The following is a 22791-nucleotide window of genomic DNA, read 5'->3' as shown; positions in this document are numbered from 1 at the left end:
GTACTATGCTCAGTCACCTTTAGAAAACACTTCATCATTAATCACCAAAAAATGAAGTGTTCTCTTTTTTCCAAGGATGAGAGCACTTCAAAAATTTCAGTTTAACATTATAAATTACAATGCTATTTGCTTTAAAAATAGATTTTAAAAGTGATGCTTGCCTTCAGCTTCAAGACTGAAAACAGATTCTTTATATATGTCTTGGATTTATGGGAAAAGCAAGGAATTTTTCAGAATCACATCAGAAAAAAAAGTTGGTGATGCTCATTCTCATGGTCTCACTATATTAAAAATGTGTTCTCCCACCCTGCTACAATGCCCCCAGACATAAGCAGAAGGCAAGATTTTTTCCTGTGACACCCACAGAAGAGGAGATTGTCAGCAGAAGGACAGTGGGATGGGTAGTGACAGAGGCTGCAGAGCTGGGCCATGTTTTAAATAATCTGTGACAATGAGCCAGGAGACGAGACAGGAGCCTGACTGGTTTGGGTCAAGGTCTTGGGGAGAGGAGCAATCCTACCTGTGCATAAAGCACAGTGCTTTCCTTCTCTTTCTGATAACTTTACTTGTCTAGTTTTCTTATAACTATATTTAGGAAAAGGACAGAGAAAGACCCACCTGGAATTGTGGTTTTACCTTCAAACCCCATCACACCCACACAGCTGCCAGAAGAACACATGGTTGGGAGAACTTAGCAGTTAGAGTAGCCTCTTTCTTCCCCTCTTCCATGTTCTGAAATGATAATGAGAGAAGAAAGAGACCTTGTAAATCACCAGGTGACTAGAGGCATATCACTTTCTGTACTTTTCTTCCCATGACAAGGATTCCTCAAGTCCGCAAGAGAGAAACATGCAAAGTGTGGAGTTGAGTACAGGAATGAAACAAACTCCTGAGCTGCAGGAGGAGCTGGTAGACATGAACAGAAAACCACCCAAACAGGAGGTGTCTAGTCAAGACCAGCAGTAAAAAAGTGTCTCTACCAGAGTCAGTGACGAGTAGGTCAGACCATGACAAGACAGAGGAAGTACATGGCAGGATGATCCATGTGATGTCCAGATGAGAGATCACTGATTACCAACACAAGTTGTGGCAGGTTGGCTTTGGCATAATTATTTTAGAAACCCATTGGTGAACACAGCTGCTGATCAGAAAGAAGACACGGACCCTCTTTTGCAGCCCCAGTGTGGACAAATGAAAGACCCCCCAGCTGACCACTATCTTCAGCATGAGGATACCTGCCCCAACCACTAGGCAGGCTGTCTGCAAGGGCATGACTTACCTGGTGCTGTGCTGAGTGCTCCTGCTCCAGCTGCTCAATTAGCTTGTGACTGAGCTGGTAGGATTGGAGTTTGTATGGCTGCCACTGTAACACTTAGGTTAGATACCATTTATGTGAAATTGAAGTGTCAATAATAAACCACAGAATAGCAGTTGGAATATGGGTATCCTAGCTACACATGGGAGTGTATAATTCAATTCTGGTTGTCATCTGATTTAGCCAGCAGACTCTGTACAAATCAATTTTGAAGTTCCCAGCTTCAGTTACTCTGTGACACCAGTCACCACACAGCTTCCTCTCCCACCTCCAGCACCCCACATCATTAAAAGTAATTAAACTCTTGTCCCGTGGTGTCCAGGTGTCACAAGACACCTGGTAAGTCTCACCTCTAACTACCCACTTGGCTGTGCTGGAATAGCAGCACTGCAGATGCTGCCTGTGGGGCTCAGTCCGCTCCCACCAAAGTGCTGGGTGAGCTGCTGGCAGGGCATCCCCAGCTCTGCCTGGCTTTCCAGGGCACAGTAGGGAGCTGCAAGTTAATCAGCAGTGCCCCACAGCAGGTCAGCACACCCAGCTATCTGTGTTTTCCCTTGTTTGTCGTTTTACATTAGCCTCCATTTTCTTCCAAATCTCTTTGGTGTACCAATTAATCCAGAGGGTTTTCATTTACTCGGGCCGTCCAAATCAGCAACACACGAATACCCCCCACAATCACTGCCAACAGCTCATAATACATTTTAACTGCTCCTTGCCCTTTGATGTGTTAGCCTTCTGGGCAACATTATCATTACCCTTTATATACCTCTGTGGGTGAATGCAGCGCTGCACATGCTACGTGTAACAGGTTTGCTTGTGCCTGAAATCAAGCACATTGTCCTAAAAACCTGCAAGAATTGTGCCCTCTTTGCTAGCAAAACCCTGAACCAGCCCAAAACAAACACGGATAACATCCTGGGTTATGGAGAGCTTATTTTCAAAGTGGATGAGCAAATATAGGGAGGAACAGGACAAACCAAAAGAGGCGTTTGCCTAGGGAGAAGCCTTAGTGGGAGAAAGGAGTCCTGCTATAGTCTGGAAGTGTGGGCATTATGTCAGGGGAAGCAGATAGTGTGCCATGCTGGAAGTACATATGGAATGGAATACATCATTATAGCTGAAGTATCAGATGCAGGCAAATTCAGGACAATATAATGGGAAACATTTATGGAGGCAGGATTATTGTGGTCCCAGACTGTGGCATTCGTCACAACTTTGGAGACAGTTATGGTTTCAAGGTCTCTTGTCATTGAAATAGATAAAACTGTATTTCTCAGGGAATATAATTCAGTGTGGGTGGCATCAGGCTGACAATTTGGAAGGGCTCAGCCCACCTGGGAAAATGTGAAAACAGTCAAAGCCCTGAAAGATTAGTTAGAGATGGCATGGGTTAGCTAAGGTTGGTTGCACAGGACCCACACGACCCACAGATGTTTACAATAGAGGGGTGGAGAGACAAGCTCTATGTAATAAGATATTTTTGTGGGAAATGATGGATATACAATGTTAATATGGGTGCACCATATTAGCATATGGAGCACCCAAGCCCAGCCAGTGAGGGGGGGCATCTGGACTTTGCCTAGCTAGCCTGTAGCCTCTGAAGTTTTCTATTTGTCTTGCCAATTCTCTTACCAAAGGCAATTAATGTCTCCCCCAGTCTCCAGAGTCACCCTCTAGCTGTAAAACAAAGTGCTGCTCATTGTTGCCCTCCTTTATCCAGAGGGCTGATTTTTTTTTTTTTTTAATAAATTCAAATAATAACTTCCCTGTTTGCAGACATCATTCTGTAAAGGATGGGCTGGTCTGTGGCCATGCAGCGCAGACCTTGTTAAAGTGAGCATGGCCAGCGTCCAGATCCTGCAGCTTTGCAAGGGGCTCATACTAGATTAAATTAGGACTAGCTCTGGGAGGCAGAGAAAGGGGCTGCTTGCAGCATGTTGCTGCATTGGTCCCTAAAACAGGAATGAGCCCTTCCCCACTCCCCCTGAAAGCACATGGGGATAAATCGATTACAGAGAAGAGCTATTGAAACATGTCTGGGGGAGGCCTGGTTTCAAGCAGGGCATGGGACACTGAACAATAGCTGCCATTTTGAAGCAGCTAGAGCCCAGAGTGCTCTTGAGGAGGTGATGGAAAACACTGTCACAGGCTACGAGCCTTGCTTGTGAAATAAATGGCCCCTGAGAGCTCATTGTGCAATGGCTGCTGACGTGCAAAGCCAGTGCTGAAAAACATCAACTGTGCTTTCTAAAAATATGAAAGAGCAGTGCCCAAGGGAGGTGGCTTGGGAAGGGAGAAGCAGAGGGAAGAGTCCATCAGTGTCACTGTATCCCTGCAGGATTTCTGGGAAAGCACCGTGCCTTTTCTGTGCCCTGCTGAGAGCAGGATCACACTGGGGCCCTGCTCACAGGAGTCACCAGCCATGCAAACAAGACCCTGGAGGAAAGAGCCCCTGTCCTTCCTGAGTCCTCAGGGAAGATCACATCCCTACAGCAAGCTTTGCAGGTGGGAGATAATCCTCCAAGCCAAGCTGTTCACACCCTGGCTACAACTGAGTGGGGTACAAGGGGTGCTTCTGCCCCTGGTGAGCTCCCCGGACCTTCCCCACCAGGACAGCAGGCTGCAAGACCTTGGAGAGGTTTTGCTGCCCAGCAGGTGTGAAGGACATGGCCAGACACAGCCAGGCAGGGCAGCCCAGCCTCTGCCACTGGGGGAATCCTGGCCACTGTCACCACCTCTGGCTGCCCTTCCAGAGATGGGGGAGGTTCCTCAGCTGCAGGAGAGACCGGCCAAGGAAAAGGTGCAGAAAGTGTTAAAGGTGGTAATTAAAATTCCCAGCAGAAAAATATGATCTGGGGAGAGAAAAGCATCCTTTCCAGCACTGCCAACCCGACATACTCAAAAATTATGCATCAGGCTCCAGAGAATCACAGCTTTAAAATTGCAAGGCATTTTGTTCTGTTTTTTAAAGAAAATTATAAACATTTGAGTTTTCCTACTTGCACTCTGGTTTCCTGAAGCTTATGATTGCATTTTCAAACTTTTCTTCAAATCCCTGAGGGCTACAAACTTCTTTTTTTATAAAATAAAATTGAGTAGCTCACCTAATGCCCACACCTTTGCACCAAACAACAAAGATCAAAAGACTTACACTAAAATGAGGATTGTAGGAAACACTGGAGATCTCAAGAATGAGCACCCTGCAGTATAAGTCTCATCATTTTTCTCCAGGATTGTGCAAAAAAATGTTAAGATGTTTTAACCAGCATCACATTGCTTAAGTATTTTATTTGTCAGCATGAAGAACAGGTCTTCAGTGTCATTTTGGTTCCAATAATAATGTTGCTTGCAGCCAAGTGCTGCAGGAAAGTTGAAACTGAGGCTGCTCTCCCTGCCTTAGGGGCCAGATGAGCACACAGTTTCTAGGACCCTATGGTGTGCTCAACGTTGCTGCTGCTCGTGGAGTAGGGAAGGCTGTGAAACATTATCCAGTGTCAAGCCCAGACCCGGCCTTCCATCTTTGCCTGATCCATACAGAAGTGTCTTGGCCAAAAGGGGCAGGTGGGTGCCATCAACTTCTTTTCTTTGTGTCCAAAGGCACTGAAAGAACTGCTGCATGTCTTATAGGAAGGCCTGTGTTAGAGAGCAGGTAGACTGTAGGAAATATATCAGCCAGTAAAGAGGTCAGTGATCCTCCAAGATTAAAGACTCATCTGAGTGTGAACTCGCTATCGTGCCTCTTGAAAGGATTTGGCATGTAACAGCCTGATTATCGATTGCTGTCCTTGAGAGAACGTGATCCTCTCCTTTGCACTGATCCTGTTAGCTTTATTTACCATAACACTTGCTGAAACATCCTCTTGCAGAGATAATGGTTTCCTTTGGTTGCTGTCAGAACGAACAAATGGAAACAAAAACACGCTGCTAATAATTGTGTCCTACTCTAATTAATTAAAGCAAGACAAAAGCACTGCACTGCTGGGTTTGGCTTCCCATTGCCTGGGTGCCTGGACAAGCCCCAAGCACAGGGGCTGACCACAGGAATACCAATAACACAGCAGAGCCTAACACACAAGATTTCCACCAGCCCAGAAAGTCAGCAAAACATTCATGAGGAATAGGAATATGTTTGGCACTCAAACTAGGATCCAGCCACCCAGAGGCTGCTGTTCTAGACAGACCTCAGCCCATGTGGGCCTAAGGAGCTGCCAAAGATGGCAGATGGGTAAAGTACACAAATAAGCAAAGGGTTTTCAACAGTCCTCTTGAAATTTTTGTGGCACATCTGCACCATGCAAAAAAGCCAACAGCTCAGTCCAGGCAGGTAGTAACAGGGCTTTAGCAGGATGGTGGAAGAGAGGCAGAAATTAGCTTACCTGCGTCTTATGGCAGGATGCTAAGCAAGAAAATAAGTCCAGCTCTCTTCCTCTGCAAGTGAAGACCATAAACTCTGCACATTCTGCCTCTTCAGACTGAATCGGGGTCCAGTCACAACAAGTACAAGTTAAAGAAAAAGAGAATAAAGTAAATGAAGTGCACAAATGCAAACTAAAAAGCAGTGGCATAGCCACAGCACTGAGCACTCACAGAGCTCACGCTGTAAACAAACAGGTCCCCATATCCAAGTGCTGCTGAGCACACAGATACTTATTTATGATTTCTCTGCTGATGGACTGTGGATCACAAGAGCTTGGCCAGCAGTCCAGGACTATCCAGGCTTCAAACATCCCATGGGAGGTGGTTTCAGGTGCCCCTTAGCTGTGGTGCTGCCTTGTGAATCCCTGCTGTCCTCCACACCCGCTTGGGGTGCTCCCTTGGGCTGGAACACTCAGGACAGCCCAGTGAGTGTCCTATTGGAGCCAGGCTTTCACACCAGCCTTCCTGTGCATGCATAAGGGTCTTGGACTCTTTCGTTAATCCTTGGCTATTCCTGAACACCTTATTTCTTGCTTTCCACTTTCCTAACCATCTCCTGTATTAAATCTTCATATTCATTATGTAGGAAGAAGGACTGGTGCATGTCACTAATTGAGCAGTTTAAAGCTATGACGTTAGAACTTGAGCACAACCTACTGAATGAAATAATTTAAAATACAAGCTTTGGTACTGAATAAGCACATTCGCCTCAGCTGAAGGTACAATTGCCTTTTGTAGGTGTACAGCATCCACAGCTGGAAGTAAGGCAAACAACTGGGCAACCTTCTGCTGCCCACAGCAGCTCTCACAAGCTCATGCCAAAGAGGCTTCTCACGTGACCCAGAGAGAATGCAGCATTTTCTGTAAAGTTATCACCCTGCAAAGGTCAAAGAACAGTAGCCAAGGTTCATTTCTCCTCTGAAGCTAAGAGCAATAGTCAAGGCCACACAGACTGGAAACAGGTTTAGGGAAATATCATGCTGACAGCATTTTATAAAAGTTGCAAGAAAACTTAAGCTGTCCAATTTTTTCTGAAACTGTTTTTGACATCTGGTCCTTAAAGAAATGAAGCATTCAAGATAAACTAGACCCACTAATTGCATAGTAAATAACTAACTACAATGGACAATAAAAAATCTCTTCCTACAGAGAAAAATAAGCATCACAGCCATGAACAGACTTCATTCTGTAGAGTTTTTCATAAAAAATCTGCCCTTCAGGTGAACCTGCTTCAACACCACACTGCCACCCTTCCTGCAGGCAGAGGCAGGAAAAACAGAGACACCCTTTGTATCTGGAAATATGGGGTGCCCCCAGTGCTCCCCTCAACCTGTCAGAATGGGGTTTTCTGCCCCAGACCTGCAGTTTGCTTCCCACCAAGGGAAAACAGTCTTTGCCATGTATCATCACACTCACCACTGCTACAGGTTCCTCAGGGAAACAGAAAACCTATCACAGCATCCAGAAATCCATGGCAACCAGGGCTTGCCTACCATAAACACAGCCCTTCTCCAGGGCTCTCTGTCTGAAGTAACTTAAAATCCCTTAGGGTAGTAACACCACTGGACAGATGGGGTAGGACCCTACCCACCCACCAAGGCCCTTTAGGTGTTTCCCAGTGCTGGTGGAAAGCCTTGCTCTAGAAATTCAGAGGAAGATTCAATGTACTGATATGATAGAAATGTTGATGTAAATGACTGAAGCACCTCACGCTCTCTCGAGAGCAGCATTTCTTTCTACAGAGTTCCTCTTCCTACACTGCTCAAGGTATAAACAATGCCTACCTGCCCAGCAAACTCAAATTTAAAATAATCTGACAGAGAACAGGCATCAGAGCAAGCTTCTTTTTCACTACTGGCCAGCTGGGGCATGTTCTGGCTGACATTGCCGAGTCCACCCTGGGTCTCCAGCTGGGACGAAGCCCTCAGCCACAGCTGGAACAAGTCATGACAAGTCATGGTTGTCTCTGCAGAAGCTCTCCTTGTTCCATTCCCACTCCAGCATAGTGCTCGCCTGTGAGCAGGTCTGTGGTGGGCAAAGTGCCACAAAATCACAAGAAATGAGCAAATTGTTTAGCCAAGCACATAACAGTACAGTTCTCACTATTTTCACAAATCTTACCTAAATGTGGGCACTAGAGGTCAAAGACATGTCTTGTATTGTGGGCCAACAGTGGAAATCTGACATAATCAAGCACCACTGCTCCTGTCGGCCATATCTGCTGAAGCAGGGTCTTTGGGCAGCCACTGGACTGAGCTCAGGTTATGCTAAATTCTGTAAAAACACAGGAGATGATGATCCCAGCTGCAAACTAAGAAATTGGACGTCAGCCTCCCTCCCACCACTGAATGGGGCACATAAGCCATTTTGTGAATGAATTTATGAAGCTGCATTAATGAAAGCATGAAGCACTAACTCCTTTAAAAAAAAAATCCACAACACAGCTCATTTTGAGCTCCTACAGAAAGTCTGCAAAGTCGTATACATTTGCTTATTCTTTTTTAAAATACTTTCTTCACTGCCTCCGGCTTGCTAAGCATCGCTCGATGCCTGCCGCACTGGACGGTACCTGTGAATTTGGAACATCGTACTCCGTAAGGGCGATCTAAGCAGCACTTGGGCGGTGTGTTTTGGGCGGCGTGCTCTCCTCGGCGAGCATCGAGGCGCCGGGCATGCGACCACTGCCCTCCAGCGGCACCGGCCGGGCAGGACCCGCCGCGGCTGCGGCCGGGCCGCGCTGCTGCTGCAGCCCTCAGCTCGCACGGAAAGGCGGACAGCAGCAGCTGGGAGTTCACCTTCTGGGAACTGAGCCCTTCCAGGGAGTGGCAGAAGCACGGAAAAGGCACGCTTTGCCCAGGGGTTAAACAGCCGGCTTCTGCAAGGCGAAAGCATCCCCTGAGCAAGGCGGATACTTGGGCACCGGGGCAGCAGCGTGCCCGTGCCACAGCCGGGCCCGCTGCCCTCCCGGTGCGAGCACACTCCTTCCTCGCACACCCCTCAGCCGTGCCGCCGCCCAGGTCCTGCCGCAGGGAGCAGCAGCTTGGCAGCTGCGATACAGCTCTTTGGCCGCACCTAAATGCAAAGTCCCAGCTCTGGTGCCCACGTCGAGTAACTAAATGTCCAAGCGTGAACCAGGGTGAAATAATGATCCTAATTTATTCTGCTTTCTTCAACCAGTCTCTTCCTTGGCTCCTGTGGCGTTTCTTCCATTAACTGCCGGGAACCAGTAGGAATGCTTGAACGATGAACAACTAGCAGGCATTTTTTAATTATTAGAGTCATTGAAACATTCTTCTACAGTCCTGCAAAGGGTGAGAATGTTAGAATGCTGTCATTTTAAAAACCTGAGCTACACTGAGTTTAGGGGAAGAGGAGATGCTGCTGAGGCAGCAGCACTTTATAAGCGCTTTATTGCTTGGCTTGACTCTGCATTTCTTATAAAATTCAGCACACAGCTGAAAGGCAAACATGGTGAAAAACAAGCATTTCTTTAGGAAGGCTGGGGATTCACAGGGGAAAAAGTCCTGAAGAGAGTGATAAAGGATTGCTGTGAGCTTTGCTCAAGCACTTTATCTTAATTTTTATGGATCTTGCCCATGTGCTACTTGGGCGGCCTTTGCTTGTGCCTGGTAGTCTTGCAGATGCCTACAGAAAATCAAAATGCCCACAGTGCTGCAGGCCTCCTCGCCCCACCTGCTCAGCCAGAGCCCAGCAACGAGCCAAGGCACTAGTGTGCCACCACAGCGACACAGGGGGCTCAAGGCATCACCTCTGACTTACTGGAGGGCCCCTTGTCCCCAAGAATGGCAGTGTGGTGCTCACAAAGGTGTAGGAGAAGCCATGGGCATGGATGTGCAGAGCCACTGAGAGCCACAGGCACTGCTCCTTCCCACCCGACGGGGATGCCTGAGCTGGCCTCCTGAGCTGTTGGTGCTTTTCTGGCCTGGCTGCCAGCCTGGAAAACAAAGTTCCCAACCAAAGCAAGAGCAAGTGGGGAGGAACACGGAGAACAGCTCTGACATTCCTGCCTGCCTCCATCAATGTTTCCAGAGCAATAGGGCTGCAGAGGCTGAGCCTGCTGAGCTCCCAGATGAATAGAAGCAATGGACATGCTACTGCAGCATCATAATAGCCTTCAGCAAAGGAATTAGAGCTCAGCCATAGTGCAGCAAATCTCCCCGGTTAAAATCCCTTCCCCAGTCCTGTTAGTACAACTACCAAAGAACAGCAACTTCCCTCTCTGTGAGGCTTTTTTAGACCCAGGCTTTATATCCTGCAAGCAGAGGATGGGATTTTACCAAGGGGGATTTTCTTGAAGCAGGAGGACTGAAGAGTGCGATCGCTCACCAAGCCCAACCAGGAAAGGACAGAGCAGTGGGTGATCTGCCATAGCTTCCTACAGCCGCATCCACTGGCACTAAGGTAACTGCATCCATTTTCCTCTAGTCTAATATGCTCAGCTCTGTTTCTAGAGTCCCTCCTTTGACCTAGGGGATGGCTCAGGTCAATCTGAAGGCAATAAATGCCTTAAACGAAGGTCAAACCTGCCGAGGGATCAGGAAGTATGACACCCGAGGGCATGGCAGATGTAGGGAAGCACATCCCCTGTTACAGCCAGGGACAGGGAGCAGTGGCAGGATGAGCAGCAGTCACTCTTGCAGAAGCTGGAGGATCAACCACCTTTCCAGTCCCTCTTCCTGCTCCAGCACCAGCTGCCCAGGCCCTGCTTCCCTGCACACCAGAGCACTGAGTGTGTGTCATGCTGTGCAGCCTTGCACTGAAAGCACAGGGCAGGTACCAGTCTGGGGTGGGGAGCAGCTGCCTGTTTAGCTTTGCTTGGAGAGTTTGTGTGATGTCTGCAGTCCCAGCTGGACCACAATGCAGAACACGCCAGGTCCTGAATGCAGCACTGCTGTGCCCATGGAGCCCAGCCTTGCACTGCGGAGGTCAGTTGAGGTATGTACCGTGCAGAACCTTCCCTCAGCACCAAGGAGGGAATAATATTTTCAGTGTTGGTAAGGCTTGGAGAATTAATTCCTATATGCAACCAAAAAATTTCTAGACAGTGTCAGACTTAACACATCAGGAAAAGAGACATGAAGGCCCCTAAGAGTTTGCTAGAGAAATTACTCATCCACATAGTAATATCTTCCTAGACCTCGCTATCAAAAGCTTTATTTATGGCCAGAAGAATAAGTATTTTATAATCTCATTAAAAACAAAGTACCCTGGATGCATCATGTTTTCAAGTATTTGCCTCAGCAGTATCTCGTGAATGAGAGGAGCTCTGGTTCATTTTCCTTTGTATGAAGTGCCCATCTTTACCCGTCTTCTCTACCCACCTTGAGCTGTCTCCCTCTTGCTCTCACCAGCTGTCTCATTATGAAGGTGGATGCTGGAAGAAGTGGAGGACCAGAGCAGAAGATACACAAACTGCACAGGATATTTCAAAAATTAATGGGGTTCACAGCTGATTGCTCTAAATGCAGATTTCTGTTTCAACAGGTGCTAAAGGCTGAGTGGTGTCCTGAAAGACAGCTCATGTTTTGCTTGCATTAATTTAATGTTATTTGGACTTTTGAATCAATCCTTCCCTCACCTTCCCAGCCACTTACAAAAGAAGGGACGTCTTAACCCCTCAGCAGGATGAACAAGACCAAGGGAGCTTTTGATCGCCCAGAACTTTGGAGCCAAGGTTGCACACAGAGCAGTGCCTCCCTGACCAACCTGTCACCGCCCTTTGCATTTGGACAGCAGGCTATGGACACAGCCCTGAACATAATCCTTGTTGTGGTCCTCCTGGTCATCATGGTGTCTCTGGGATGTACAATGGAGATAGCCAAGATCACAACTCACCTCAGGAGACCTAAAGGTGTGGCAATAGCCATATGGCTCAGTACAGCATGATGCCCTTGACAGCATTCATATTGCACAAACTCTTCCAGCTGGGCACCTCAGAATTCCTGGCCATCCTCATCTGTGGCTGCAGCCCAAGGGGGAAACCTCTCCAACATCTTTAGCCTGGCACTGAGAGGGAACATGAACCTCAGGTAAGGAAAGCTACGTACCTGTTCATTGTCCAGGCCAATCTAGTTATAGCTGGTTCAGAAACTAATTTAATCAACATTAGGAGGCCCCAAGAAGCTGGACAAGGACTGAAATACTAAATCTAAAACATTTTTAAATTGCTCAATAAGTTGATTTTTCCCTGTTTTACAATGTCACTTTATACCTTTCTTTGAATTATTGGAATGCTGCTCTTGATGACATGGGTGCAAGAACACATTTTCCTCTCCACGTAGCAGTACATAGAGCATATATATGTGCTGTGTCTATACATACAGTTCTGTGTAAACCGATCATGCTGCCTGAAGAGGCTGCATCAGTGAAAAATGTAGAACTAGCAGAACACCACTCTCCAACAAACCCTAGTGATAAAACAAGATCCAGCAGGAAAACACAAAGAATTGCTTTTTCTCTCAGTTGTGAATTTCTGAAATGTGAACTGTACCCTTGTCATGGGTATGTATGTACACTTTCTCAGCATGTATGAAACTTGAGTCATCCTCTCCCTTCTCCTTCTACAATCTGACAGTGATGTTGGAAAGATCTCAGTGACAAGTTAGGAAAAAGCAAGGTAAAGTCTTCTATTAAAATCATCTGTCCAGGCAAGTAACCAGATTAGCATACTCCATTTTTAAAAAACGTTTTTCTTCTACTGAGGGGTCCTTTCTTCTCAGTGTTGTAATGACTGCATGCTCCATGGTCCTGGCAATTGGATTAAAGCCACTGCTTCTGTACCTTTACTCGGGAGGACTATATGAGGATGATTTGGAGGGCAAGGTACTTTACAAAGGAATAATCACTTCCCTGGTGCTGATGCTAATCCCCTGTGCCATCAGCATCATCTTGAATGTGAAGAAACCACAGTACACTGGCCTTATCACCAAGGTAAGAAGTATCCTGTGATAGTTGCCTTTCAATCAAGGCCCTGGAGGAAGTTTTCAAAAATAGAATCACAGACATATTAATTTCTCTAAAACATGCCACAAATCAATGAAAGGGTTGAGGCTAGAGCTCAAGACATCCACTTCACCACTTTAATGGTTAAAATATTTGTCCAAGGAAATGTCCTTCATCTTTTCCAGGCAGACATTTTGTAGCCAACTTCCCACATTACTCTCCTTTTGTTTCAGTTTTAACTTTGGAAATTTTTTGTTACATCAGCACTAATGAACCTCATAGGCACTGCCCCAAACTACTGTTGCTACCAAAGCAGAACTCAGATAAAAACCAACCAAACAACAATAACTATCCCAAAACAAATTAAAATCACCCCACTGCTCTCAGAGGTCTAGCACAAGGCAAAAATCGAATCACAAAATTGCTGCTTAATTTATTGAGATACCTCTCCAACAGAAGCCACTGTATCACCAAGTGCCCACTTATGCCTGGAATCATGTCCCTGCCTCCTTTATACATCAGGCATTTAAACAGCAAAACAGAAATCCAGACAACCAGATGCACCATTGTCTAACTCAAGAACTCTGCTAGGCTCTGCCTGTGAGTAAAGTGGTTTCCTCAGCACCTGCTTAGGGTAGACTAGAGCCACAAAGGGACCTGGACAGAGACAAGTAGCAATGCCTGAGAAATAAGCAGCTTGTGCAACAAGAGCAGTCATTTTGTATATAGATTAGAAAGGTATTTGGTTATTTAAGGTCTCTCTCAGTTCTAGCTGAGGATTGTCTCTTGTTGATTACTGATAATGTTTTTGTCCATGAAAGGCACTTAAGCCCTCTGTGTACTTCACGTGATGAACAGAGAACTGGGTACAGCTGCTTCTAACAGCTGAGGAAAATTTTACTGGGGATTTCTCTCTTGTCAGTCACTTTTATTTTAGGCAGGGATGGTTATGCTTCTACTGTCATCTGCTGCTATAATTGTTCTGTCTGTGGCCAATATGGGAAGCTGTATCATGGTTGTCTTCTCACCATCTCTCCTGGGAACTTCTGCCGTAATGCCCCTTACAGGATTCCTGCTGAGCTACGCTGTCTCTGCAGCCTTCAAGCTTGATGACCGGTATGTTCTTCCACACGTCCCTCCCCTCTCTCTCATCAGGAATAGAGAGGTTTGGCAGCTCTGCTTTGCAGAGCAATGGTGAAAACATGAATTTTAGGAATATACTTCTGTAGAACACTGACTCCATTCACCCAAAATAGGATCTAGGAATACAACCAGACACAGTACAAGCTGGTCCCAAGCCAGTGACTCCCACAGCTTGAGTGGGACAGAAATTACTTTAACCTCTGCTTGGCCTAACTGAGAGGGGAGGAACAGCTAAGCAGGTGTTTTTGGCACAGGGACCTGATCATCATGGAAGGTTCACTGAACAAGTAGATGGAGAGCTTTGGCTTAAGGTCACTAGTGACCTGCTAAACATATTACCACCCTCTGCTCTTGGTAATGAAGCTGGGGGAAAAAAGTTATTAGCACTGAAAAAAAACCCAAACCCAAAAGCTAAGAAATACCAACAGAGCTCAAACCACAGTTATTATTAACCACAACATGATTATTCCTCAGCTAATTACTATCTCAAATCAGTCAGTGCATTCTCAGCTGCAGCCCCAGGAATTTAGAATGAAAACCTGACATATAAAACTTGCTCCTCCTTTTCTACTCATCCTACATAAACCAGGTAGGAATCCTCCTAGTCCTATTTTATACCTTCATATGTTGGACTCTTACCATCTCAGGAGATTACTTCCCTGCAGGAAGCTGCAGAGTACAGAGGAGGACACAAGGCCTCTGATACCGTAACGAACAAAGTTCACATTTGTAACACAATCTGTCTCTGCCCATTGCGAATGGAGCAGGAGGCAAAACCTTCTAGGGATTGCAGTATTGTTCCAGACAGAGCAGCTTTTAGCCACAGGTAAGTGTACCAGCAAGGTGGGCAGGGCTCTGTTTCAGTTGTTTGAAAGCAATTTAAATATGTAATCTATTTAACTTTTTCTCCTTCAGGTGCAGGCAGACAGTGTGCATGGAAACTGGCTGCCAGAACGTACAGCTTTGCTCAGCTATCCTCAAGGTCTCCTTCACCCCAGAGATCATTGGCCCCCTGTACTTCTTCCCACTGCTCTACTTGCTGTTCCAGCTTGGAGAAGGATTTCTGCTCATCTTGGTCTTTTGGATCCATGACAGAAAAAAGCAAGCCAATGGCAAGTACAGCTTTGCTCCTTTATTGCTTATACTTTCCATGCTACAATGTAACTACCGATGCATCGCTGCTTTATAAAGGCAGAATCCAGTTGCTCTTTAACTAGGGATTACATACCCAGCACATTAAATTCAAATCAGAGTCAAAAATTCAGAGGTAACTGAAGACCTTAGAAATTCCATGGACTTCTTGCATCAGCAGGATGTTTCATACAGCTACATACTATCAAAATTATCAGTGCTCAGGTTTTCACAAGCTGGTGCTTTAAGCTACAGTGGACACCCTGTGAAAGTCGTGACTTGCACTGAGCACATGGAAAGAACAGAGGTGTTTGTGTGTGGCTAAAACTACACAAAAACCTTACGTATTCTTTAATGCAACGAATCCCAGCTTTGCTTCAAGCTGTTAAGTGATTCCCTGAGAAGACAGAACTGCCAAATACTACAGCCAATGGAACGAAAGATTTGGGTCTTTTGCTAGAAAAGTACATAAAGAGATTGAAACTCCATTTTAAAATATATACAATATTGGTACAGATGTGAAATAGACTCTTCTCCAACTACAGCAGGTCCCCAATTCCAAGCTCAGCTGACTACACAGATGGCGGAATGAGATCCTCCACCCACCACCCCTCTGATGCTGCCAGTCCAGCTTTTCTCCACTGCCTTGAGACAGATGCAGCAGAGTAGCTGCTACAGAGCTGCTTCAGGATCACTTCACCACATCTTATAGCTATGCTGGAGGACAACTTAATGAGGGGGAAAAACACACTCATTTGGATCCTTGGGTGTGCGTTCAGAGCAAAGCAGTTGATACTGGAAACAGACATGCAGGGGCTGGCAAGACTGTAACAAAAAGGTTGTATTCCAGCCTCCAGGTCATAAATGACTGGAAACAAAAAGGCTTCAGTCTTTCGGCAGGAATCCCAAGTTCCTTCCTCTGGTTTTACATGACCCAGTTAATTTCAGCTGTAGCTGTCACAATCTTTCCCTAATCTGTTTCAGAATTGCCTATTCTCACATCTTTCTTCAGATGCAGCAAAAATGATCTGTGCAGGTGTGGACACATTTAGCACTCAAGAAATGAAATCAGTGTCAAGACATTGCAGAAACAGTGGAAAACCAGGAAAACAATAAATGGATTCTGCAGCAGTTGCTCTCACAACCCTCCAAACTCTACCTTCTGCAGCCAGCTCATAAGTCTGCAGCGGTTCTGTCAAACTTATCTATACACTCACTTCACAGCAGCCATCTGCACCCACACTGTTATTCCCCAAAGACCTCGCGCTCCAGACTAAGCCTCGCTCTGTCAGCCCAGAAAGGAGGAGACTTTCAGTGACTTCAAAGTCATTGTGACAACCCTTTGGGACAGCTGAAAAATCATGCCAAGTGACTGTCCCAGTTTTACCTGTAAGAAAATCATTGCCTACATCAGTTCAGTTTCCTAATTTCACTTACCTGTAACTGTCCCGCTGGAACATAATGGAAGCAGATCCTGACAATATCACTGCAGATTAATGTAGTTTCTCTAACAGACCCAGAATGAGCTGTCAAAGTTTCTCCATGCAGAAGCCAGTGAGATCAAATGCACAGCCAAGCAGCCCATGGGCTGTTGGTTTCTCCCACCCTCCAGCAGGTACTGTGTGGTACCACTGATCCCCCAAAGCAGAGGCCACACAAACCAGGATCATGGCTACACAAACTGCCTTTGCTGAGTTTGGGCAACTGTACCTCCAACATCAGATGAAACTTAAATGTGCCTTCTTTTGTAGCCGTCAGTGAACTCAACACCACACCTGTTCTAAACACCACTTAGATATGGTCACACTACACACAGTACCAGGAAAGATTGGCATCGACATCTCCAATGTCCAGACTATGCCTTGTAACCCGAAGTACTTCATCTTAAGTAAGAATAAACTGGTTTGTACCAAGAACTTACACTAAGCAGCATAATTTCTTACGCCAGAAATCAACATAAGCCTCCATACTGCAAAGCCTGGGAGTTTAACAGGAAGCTCATCATGACAACAGCCAGTTCCCCAGGGAAAATGCAGGCACTTGCTTATGCTGCTTGCATGGCAAGTAAGTGGTGTGGTCTAGAAACAGAATTTAGAACAACTATTTATAGAGCAGATAATACTTCACATTTAGCCTGAAAGTAGTCTGTGACCCCTTTCATCAAATCAAGTGCCTTCTGCCACCTGGGTTCCAGCTGAAGCCAAGTCCCACTGGGACACAGATGGCCACCATCTCTAAGTTAGTAGAATCAACTGACTAAAGATCTCTACACAGTCAACCTTCCACCCTGATGAGTGTGAATGCTGTTTTACCCCTTCAAGTTAGAGCCCTCTTGCTACACACCCCTTGGGGTGAGCCTCTGCACCACTAAGGCTCTGAGAATGAAGCCTCCCATTCCCCAAAGCTGACTGGTAACAACCCAGTTAACTGTGGATCCTACCCCCTCTCAATGCCTGCCCTCAGGAGTGCCTGGCAGCCCAATACAACGACAGCTCCACAGACAGACCCATGCAGTACAAGAGCTCCTCCTCCTCCTTCCTTAGCTTGGCACCCAAGAACGCTGCAGCAGCAGGGAGAAAGGGCAGCAGGGCTGCAGAGGCCAAACACCCAACCTCCCACAAGGCCAGACCTTGCTCCTAGAGGAACCACCTTGCACTTGTATGATCTATGCCAATCCAAGCCTAGGCTACAAAGATCTTTTTAAAGGTTTCTACAGATTACTATAATAGCTTTGTAAAGCACTTTATAAGAAAACACGTTATTTTCAAAATTAAATTCCTAAGTTCTCTTGTGGGTGAGGGCTTGAGAAATACAGGACAGCAGAGGACTGCCGCCACTGGAAGGCACAAACACTAAAACACAGAACCTCATGGTACTTCTGCTGCATTACTCCCACCCACCAATTTAAAAGTCCCCCTTCCCCCAGAATGAGGACTAATGCTTACAAAAATGGTTTACCTACACTTCAGTGTTCTCATACCAACATGCACAAATACAATAATGATGTATGCTGACTACATCTGCCTTTAACACTCCATACTTATTTATCCCAAGACATTAAAAGCTAAATGACTCCACTCCACTTTTTGCTATGAACTATGACAACCTGATTATCCATGTTCTTATTTCAGAACACAGAGACATACAAGGACATCACACAATGTATTTAAAGGGATCCTAATTCTCACCCCTGCCCAAAACAGTTATCACTTTGGCACAGCTCCATCTTTAAGAAACATTTTAACACAGTCACAACCACTTTATTAACACCAAGAAACAAACTAGAAGCAGAAATGTTTCTTTATACTTTATTTAACTATTTTATTCTTAGGTATCAAGAAATAAGAGTGCTTTATAGAATATTATTACCACAGGGCAGTGAAATGGGCATTTTCTTCGTGTAGTGCAAGTCGTATTAAATGAAAATATTTTAAAATAAAGTTTTATTACCAGTACCGACCAGCACTTAACCTGCTGACCTATAGCTGAAACTATGTTTCAAAAGCACAAAAAAATACCCTCTGAAATAAAGCTTTATGTACAGCACATATAGAGCTCTCTCAGATGTCTAAAGCTGTTAGTCTGAAACAATAATGTTTTTAGTCGCTATTCACAGTTGAACATACTGAGAATTAAGTGTTCAGATGACTTAGAGTACAAAAAATTTTGTTTGCTTTAGTTATAAAGAGCTCTGCCAATATAGACAAACTATACACTTCAGACATTCACAAAAAAATGTGAGCAAGAAAAGGGTTATCAAAAAACATTTAATACAATTAGTCAATAACCCTTCCCACCATGGTCCACATCTACAAAGTTCCCCCTTCCCTCCCCTCTCCCCAACCAAACCCTTTCCCACAGAAAGTCACATACTTACCACAAGTTTTAGCAAGTATGGTTTAAAAAAGGGCCCCCAGGGCAAGTTATTTATAGTTCAGTTGCCACTGTCAACAGATCTGGACCTTGATCTAGACCTCTGCCGGTCTACGGATGACGGAGATTTGGATCTGCTGGAAGAACCACGTTTCTGGCTCTTGTTTGGCAGCGGAGATCTGCTAACTGATCGTGACTTGCTACGGCTCCTGCTCCGTGACCTGCTGTAGGACTTGCGGCTGCGGGAACGAGATCGGCTGCGAGACCCAGATGAGCTCCTGCTGCGTGACCGTGACCTGCTCCTGGACCTACTGAGGAGCCAACAGGGAGCGCCAGTCAGCGCCAGCTACAGAACCCCATGGGCTCGGCCGTAACCAGGCACTCCACAGCTCTCCAGCTCGGCTGCCAGGTCACTGACTTCAAAGTTTCTCAGTGAATGTTTAAGCATTATTAAAAGAGTAGAAATCCATACCTGTGCCTTTTGCTGCCTTCAATTAGTTTGATTTTCCTTCCGTTAATTTCTTTACCAGAAAGCTTTTCAATAGCGTTCTTTAAATCACTGTAAGAGGCAAATTCAACCACCCTATGGAAAAAAAAAAAAAAAAAAAACAAACATAAAGCACACTATTATAAGTTGTAGTTACCAATACAAGCAAAATTTACACATGGAAAAAAACCAAACAAACCAACCCCCAAAACCTACACTGCTCAGTGTAATTATCCCTTGTCAACACTGAAGCATGAAAAATTCCCCTCCCCAAACATTTCCCACATGCATTTTCAAAGGGTAGCTAAATTAAGCCAGAAACAGCTGCTGACACTGAAAGTAGCCAGCTTCCCTCCCCAAATATTACATATACAGGTTACTCTACAGCTTTCAAGAGATCACTTGACACGCTTACCCTTCATTTAACTTAGGTCTGTGTGCATCTGCAAAGGTTACTTCCCCGGCTTGCCTCATGAAGTCTTTGAGATCCTAACACAAGACCACTTTTGTTACGCAAAGAAGTGAAATTAACATTTACTTATACAAAAGTAGTTTAAAGCAAACAAAAGAAATTTATGACTACTGAAAGAGAAGTTGTTAGATAAATCACATACATGGCAGCTGCCATACTTGTAATCAAAATTGCATTATCTGTACCACGATCTGTATCAGGGCACGAAATAAATGAGAAAAGCATATTGCTTTAAGCAAAATGCTAATAAAGGGTCTTAACATTAAGGTAAATATTAGTCTAAAATGATTTTATAGATTAAATAACAAAGAGAAAGAAAGAGAGAGAAAAAAAGAAATAAAAAGCACATTTTTATAGCTACTGAATTGACTTTGAAATACTACCCATATATTTTTGGACTATTTCAGTCTCCGTTTACATTACAAGTCTTATATGAATACAAAATTACATTTACATAACACCAATTATTTTGTGCCCCATATGTCATTAAAAATATAGTTTACTTTACCTTTATAAACATTTCCCTAGGCTAGCCAAGCAGCAAACTGCATTAAGCGACCGGAGATACCGTCATGACATATGCCCGACTGGCTCTTCGCCACCCACTTGCCGAACACTACCCAGTCGATGGAAGCCATTAATCGCACTGCCCTCCCTATCAGGAGACTATGGATGGATCCATTCTCTATGCTTGATGTCACCAAGGACCACTTTACTGCGATCAGGATTCCAACGACCACCTAATTTCCAATCTTTCAACTCTTTTCGACCAGGACCTCGTTATTCGGAAGCGTTACAGGAAGAACAGCTCTCAACTTAGGAATCAGATCTCGTTAACGCTCTGGGACCGCTGCAATGTGGCACTTTAAGGAGTGCATCGATTACGTCTAGACCGGCAAACACAGATCTAGAGGTGGCCAAGTGACATTGTAGGAGCTGACTGGAAAGTCAACCAGGCCCGACCAAGAGTGACCAAGACAGAACGATTAGGATAACCCACAGGCACTCCTCGTCATAAGGCCAACGACACAGATAGGCTGGCAAATAAAGGGTTTAATATGTGGTTAAAATGGATTTTAAAAACAAGAAAAAAAATTAATATATATCCTCAAACATATAAATTTATTACTATGAATTAACATTAACTAGCTTTCATTCAAAATATTTAAGTTACATTACTAAAAATCATATTAATTACATAAACATTTTAATAAATTAGGTTTTAATTTAATTATTTTACAAAATAATTACATTACATTACATACCCATTAAATGAAGTCAAAATAGTTAATCATGTTTCAACCAACCTGCCAGCTGACACGGGAAGACAAATTTTCCACTATGAGGCGATTTTCTGTTCTTAGAGGTGGGGCATTTCTGTTTTGAAACAAACAATTCAGACTTCTATCAGTAAATACAATATAACCATGTTAACATTAACAAGGGCTGTACCAAGAGCTAGCATCAGCTTTATGGCCTTTAATACTATGACCTGAACTGTGTAATGCCCAGAACAATCTAGGGCAGGCATTAAGTACTTAGGGGAGGGAACGTAAGGATGACAGGCATATCTGAGAAGTTCTGTAATCTTCACTATCCTGCTCCCACATCAAACTACTTAAAAGGCAAACAACACCTTTTAATAGCTCGTTGCAGCTCACATTCTCTGGGATAAGCCCAAAGCATTCTTTTTTTACACTGTACTGGTTCAAAGCTGCACGTACCTCCTGTCACTGCGCGGGCGGCGGCTACTGAACCGGTCAGAGTACCTCCCTCTGCCTCTGCCCCTCGAACGTGCCCTGGCATGCTCAATGGTCACCCTGTGAAGGGAAACACGCAACAGAACACGTGTTTTGACATATTTCTTCTTTTGTATGCAGTTGTAATTCTCAGGACAAAGACAGGACAAACCAAACAAAACCAAAATAGTCTGACCAATATTGATAACACAATTCAAATTGAAACTGACTTTTATTTTACGCTTGTATAGTCGTGAAATAGGATACCTCACCTCTCACTGCAAAGTTCTTTTCCATCCAATTCATAAACAGCATCATCTGCATCCCGCGGATCCTCAAACTCCTGCAAAACCAAGGCAACAAAACCAAGCAATTATATTCCAATGAACGAGCAGATGCCTATTTGTCACGTGGTGTGCCTTGATGGGCGCGTTAATTAATTTTCTTTCGAAGTAGCTTCATAAACCTAAAATGCGAGTGCGCGCTAAGGGGGTGGGCAAGGGAGAGGGGGGGCGCACTCACCACGAAGCCGAAGCCCCTCTTCAGGTCGATGTCGCGGATGCGGCCGTACCCCTTGAAGAACCTCTCCACATCCTTCTCCCTGGCGGCCGGGTTCAGCCTCCCGATGAAGACGCGGCAGCCGCTCATGGCTGTGTATGCGCGGCCCTGCCGCGGGGACAGCGCGTCAGGCCCGCCCGGTGACTCAGCACCGCCCGCCGCCGCTGCCGCACTGCGCCACCCGGCCCCGCCCCCGCCAAGGGCCAATGGGAAGGCGGCGGGCGGACACCGCCTCACCGCTCCCCCAATAGGAGCCCGGCGCACGGCCCCGCCCACTGCCGCCCCTCCCAGTGCGCTCCGCCCCCCAGCCGAAGAAGAAAAGCAAACGCCATCGCTCTGCCTCAAAATGGCGGCCGTGCCGCACCCGCCTGCGGCCCCGACCCCGCCGCGGCGCAAACCGAGCGGAACGGAGAAGCAACAACGCCAGCCAGGAGCCCGCGGGCCGGCCGGGCACACAGCAGAAGCGCCCCGCATCGCACGCGCTCCGCTTCCCCCGCGCTCCGCTCTGCGGGGAAGCCCCTGGAGCTTTTACGAACCTGGGCTGTGGGTCTCGGTGCAGGCCGAGCCGGACGGTTGCGCTGTGCCGCACGGCAGATGACCGGTGGATCGGTCGGGCAGATACGTCCTCCCGGCGCGACAGACGGCTCCGACTGCTGCGCAACACCGGCGCTGCACCGCGAAATGGAGGCGGCCC

The 22791-nt window shown here is 45.8% G+C and overlaps 3 protein-coding genes across 5 annotated transcripts in view; 1 reads left to right on the top strand and 2 right to left on the bottom strand.

Annotated features, from left to right (window-relative positions):
• The window catches only part of SMOC1 (SPARC related modular calcium binding 1), a 159477-nt gene extending 152286 nt beyond the window's left edge, over positions 1-7191 (bottom strand). The window contains exon 1 of the mRNA XM_068193247.1: positions 637-7191. The gene's annotated coding sequence lies outside the window, so the exon portion shown is untranslated. The remainder of the gene's footprint in view (positions 1-636) is intronic.
• Positions 7192-8440: 1249 nt separating this feature from the next.
• On the top strand, positions 8441-18718 carry SLC10A1 (solute carrier family 10 member 1). Its single transcript, XM_068193252.1, is given in 7 exon segments — positions 8441-10153; positions 11104-11618; positions 11621-11724; positions 11726-11781; positions 12472-12682; positions 13632-13810; positions 14753-18718. Coding segments are annotated over 6 exon segments (1065 nt in total). The 5' UTR covers positions 8441-10153; positions 11104-11377; the 3' UTR covers positions 15027-18718.
• On the bottom strand, positions 18263-22789 carry SRSF5 (serine and arginine rich splicing factor 5). 3 transcript variants are annotated; one of them, XM_068193262.1, is made up of 8 exons: positions 22634-22789; positions 22062-22205; positions 21812-21882; positions 21525-21620; positions 21108-21177; positions 19744-19817; positions 19314-19424; positions 18263-19152 (listed from the first exon to the last, which is right to left on the bottom strand). In XM_068193262.1, exons 2-8 carry the CDS (start codon positions 22185-22187, stop codon positions 18903-18905), a joined length of 798 nt encoding a protein of 265 aa, XP_068049363.1. In that variant the 5' UTR covers positions 22188-22205; positions 22634-22789; the 3' UTR covers positions 18263-18902. The 3 variants fall into 3 exon arrangements, with proteins under 3 accessions (XP_068049363.1, XP_068049364.1, XP_068049365.1); XM_068193263.1 differs by having other exon boundaries at positions 18263-19149; XM_068193264.1 differs by lacking the exons at positions 18263-19152; positions 19314-19424; positions 19744-19817 and adding an exon at positions 20149-20837 and having other exon boundaries at positions 22634-22787.
• Positions 22790-22791: the final 2 nt, after the last annotated feature.

The sequence above is a fragment of the Anomalospiza imberbis genome, chromosome 6, assembly GCF_031753505.1.
Source record: "Anomalospiza imberbis isolate Cuckoo-Finch-1a 21T00152 chromosome 6, ASM3175350v1, whole genome shotgun sequence".
NCBI classification, from domain to species: domain Eukaryota; kingdom Metazoa; phylum Chordata; class Aves; order Passeriformes; family Viduidae; genus Anomalospiza; species Anomalospiza imberbis.
This window is presented reverse-complemented; position numbering and strand designations above follow the sequence as displayed.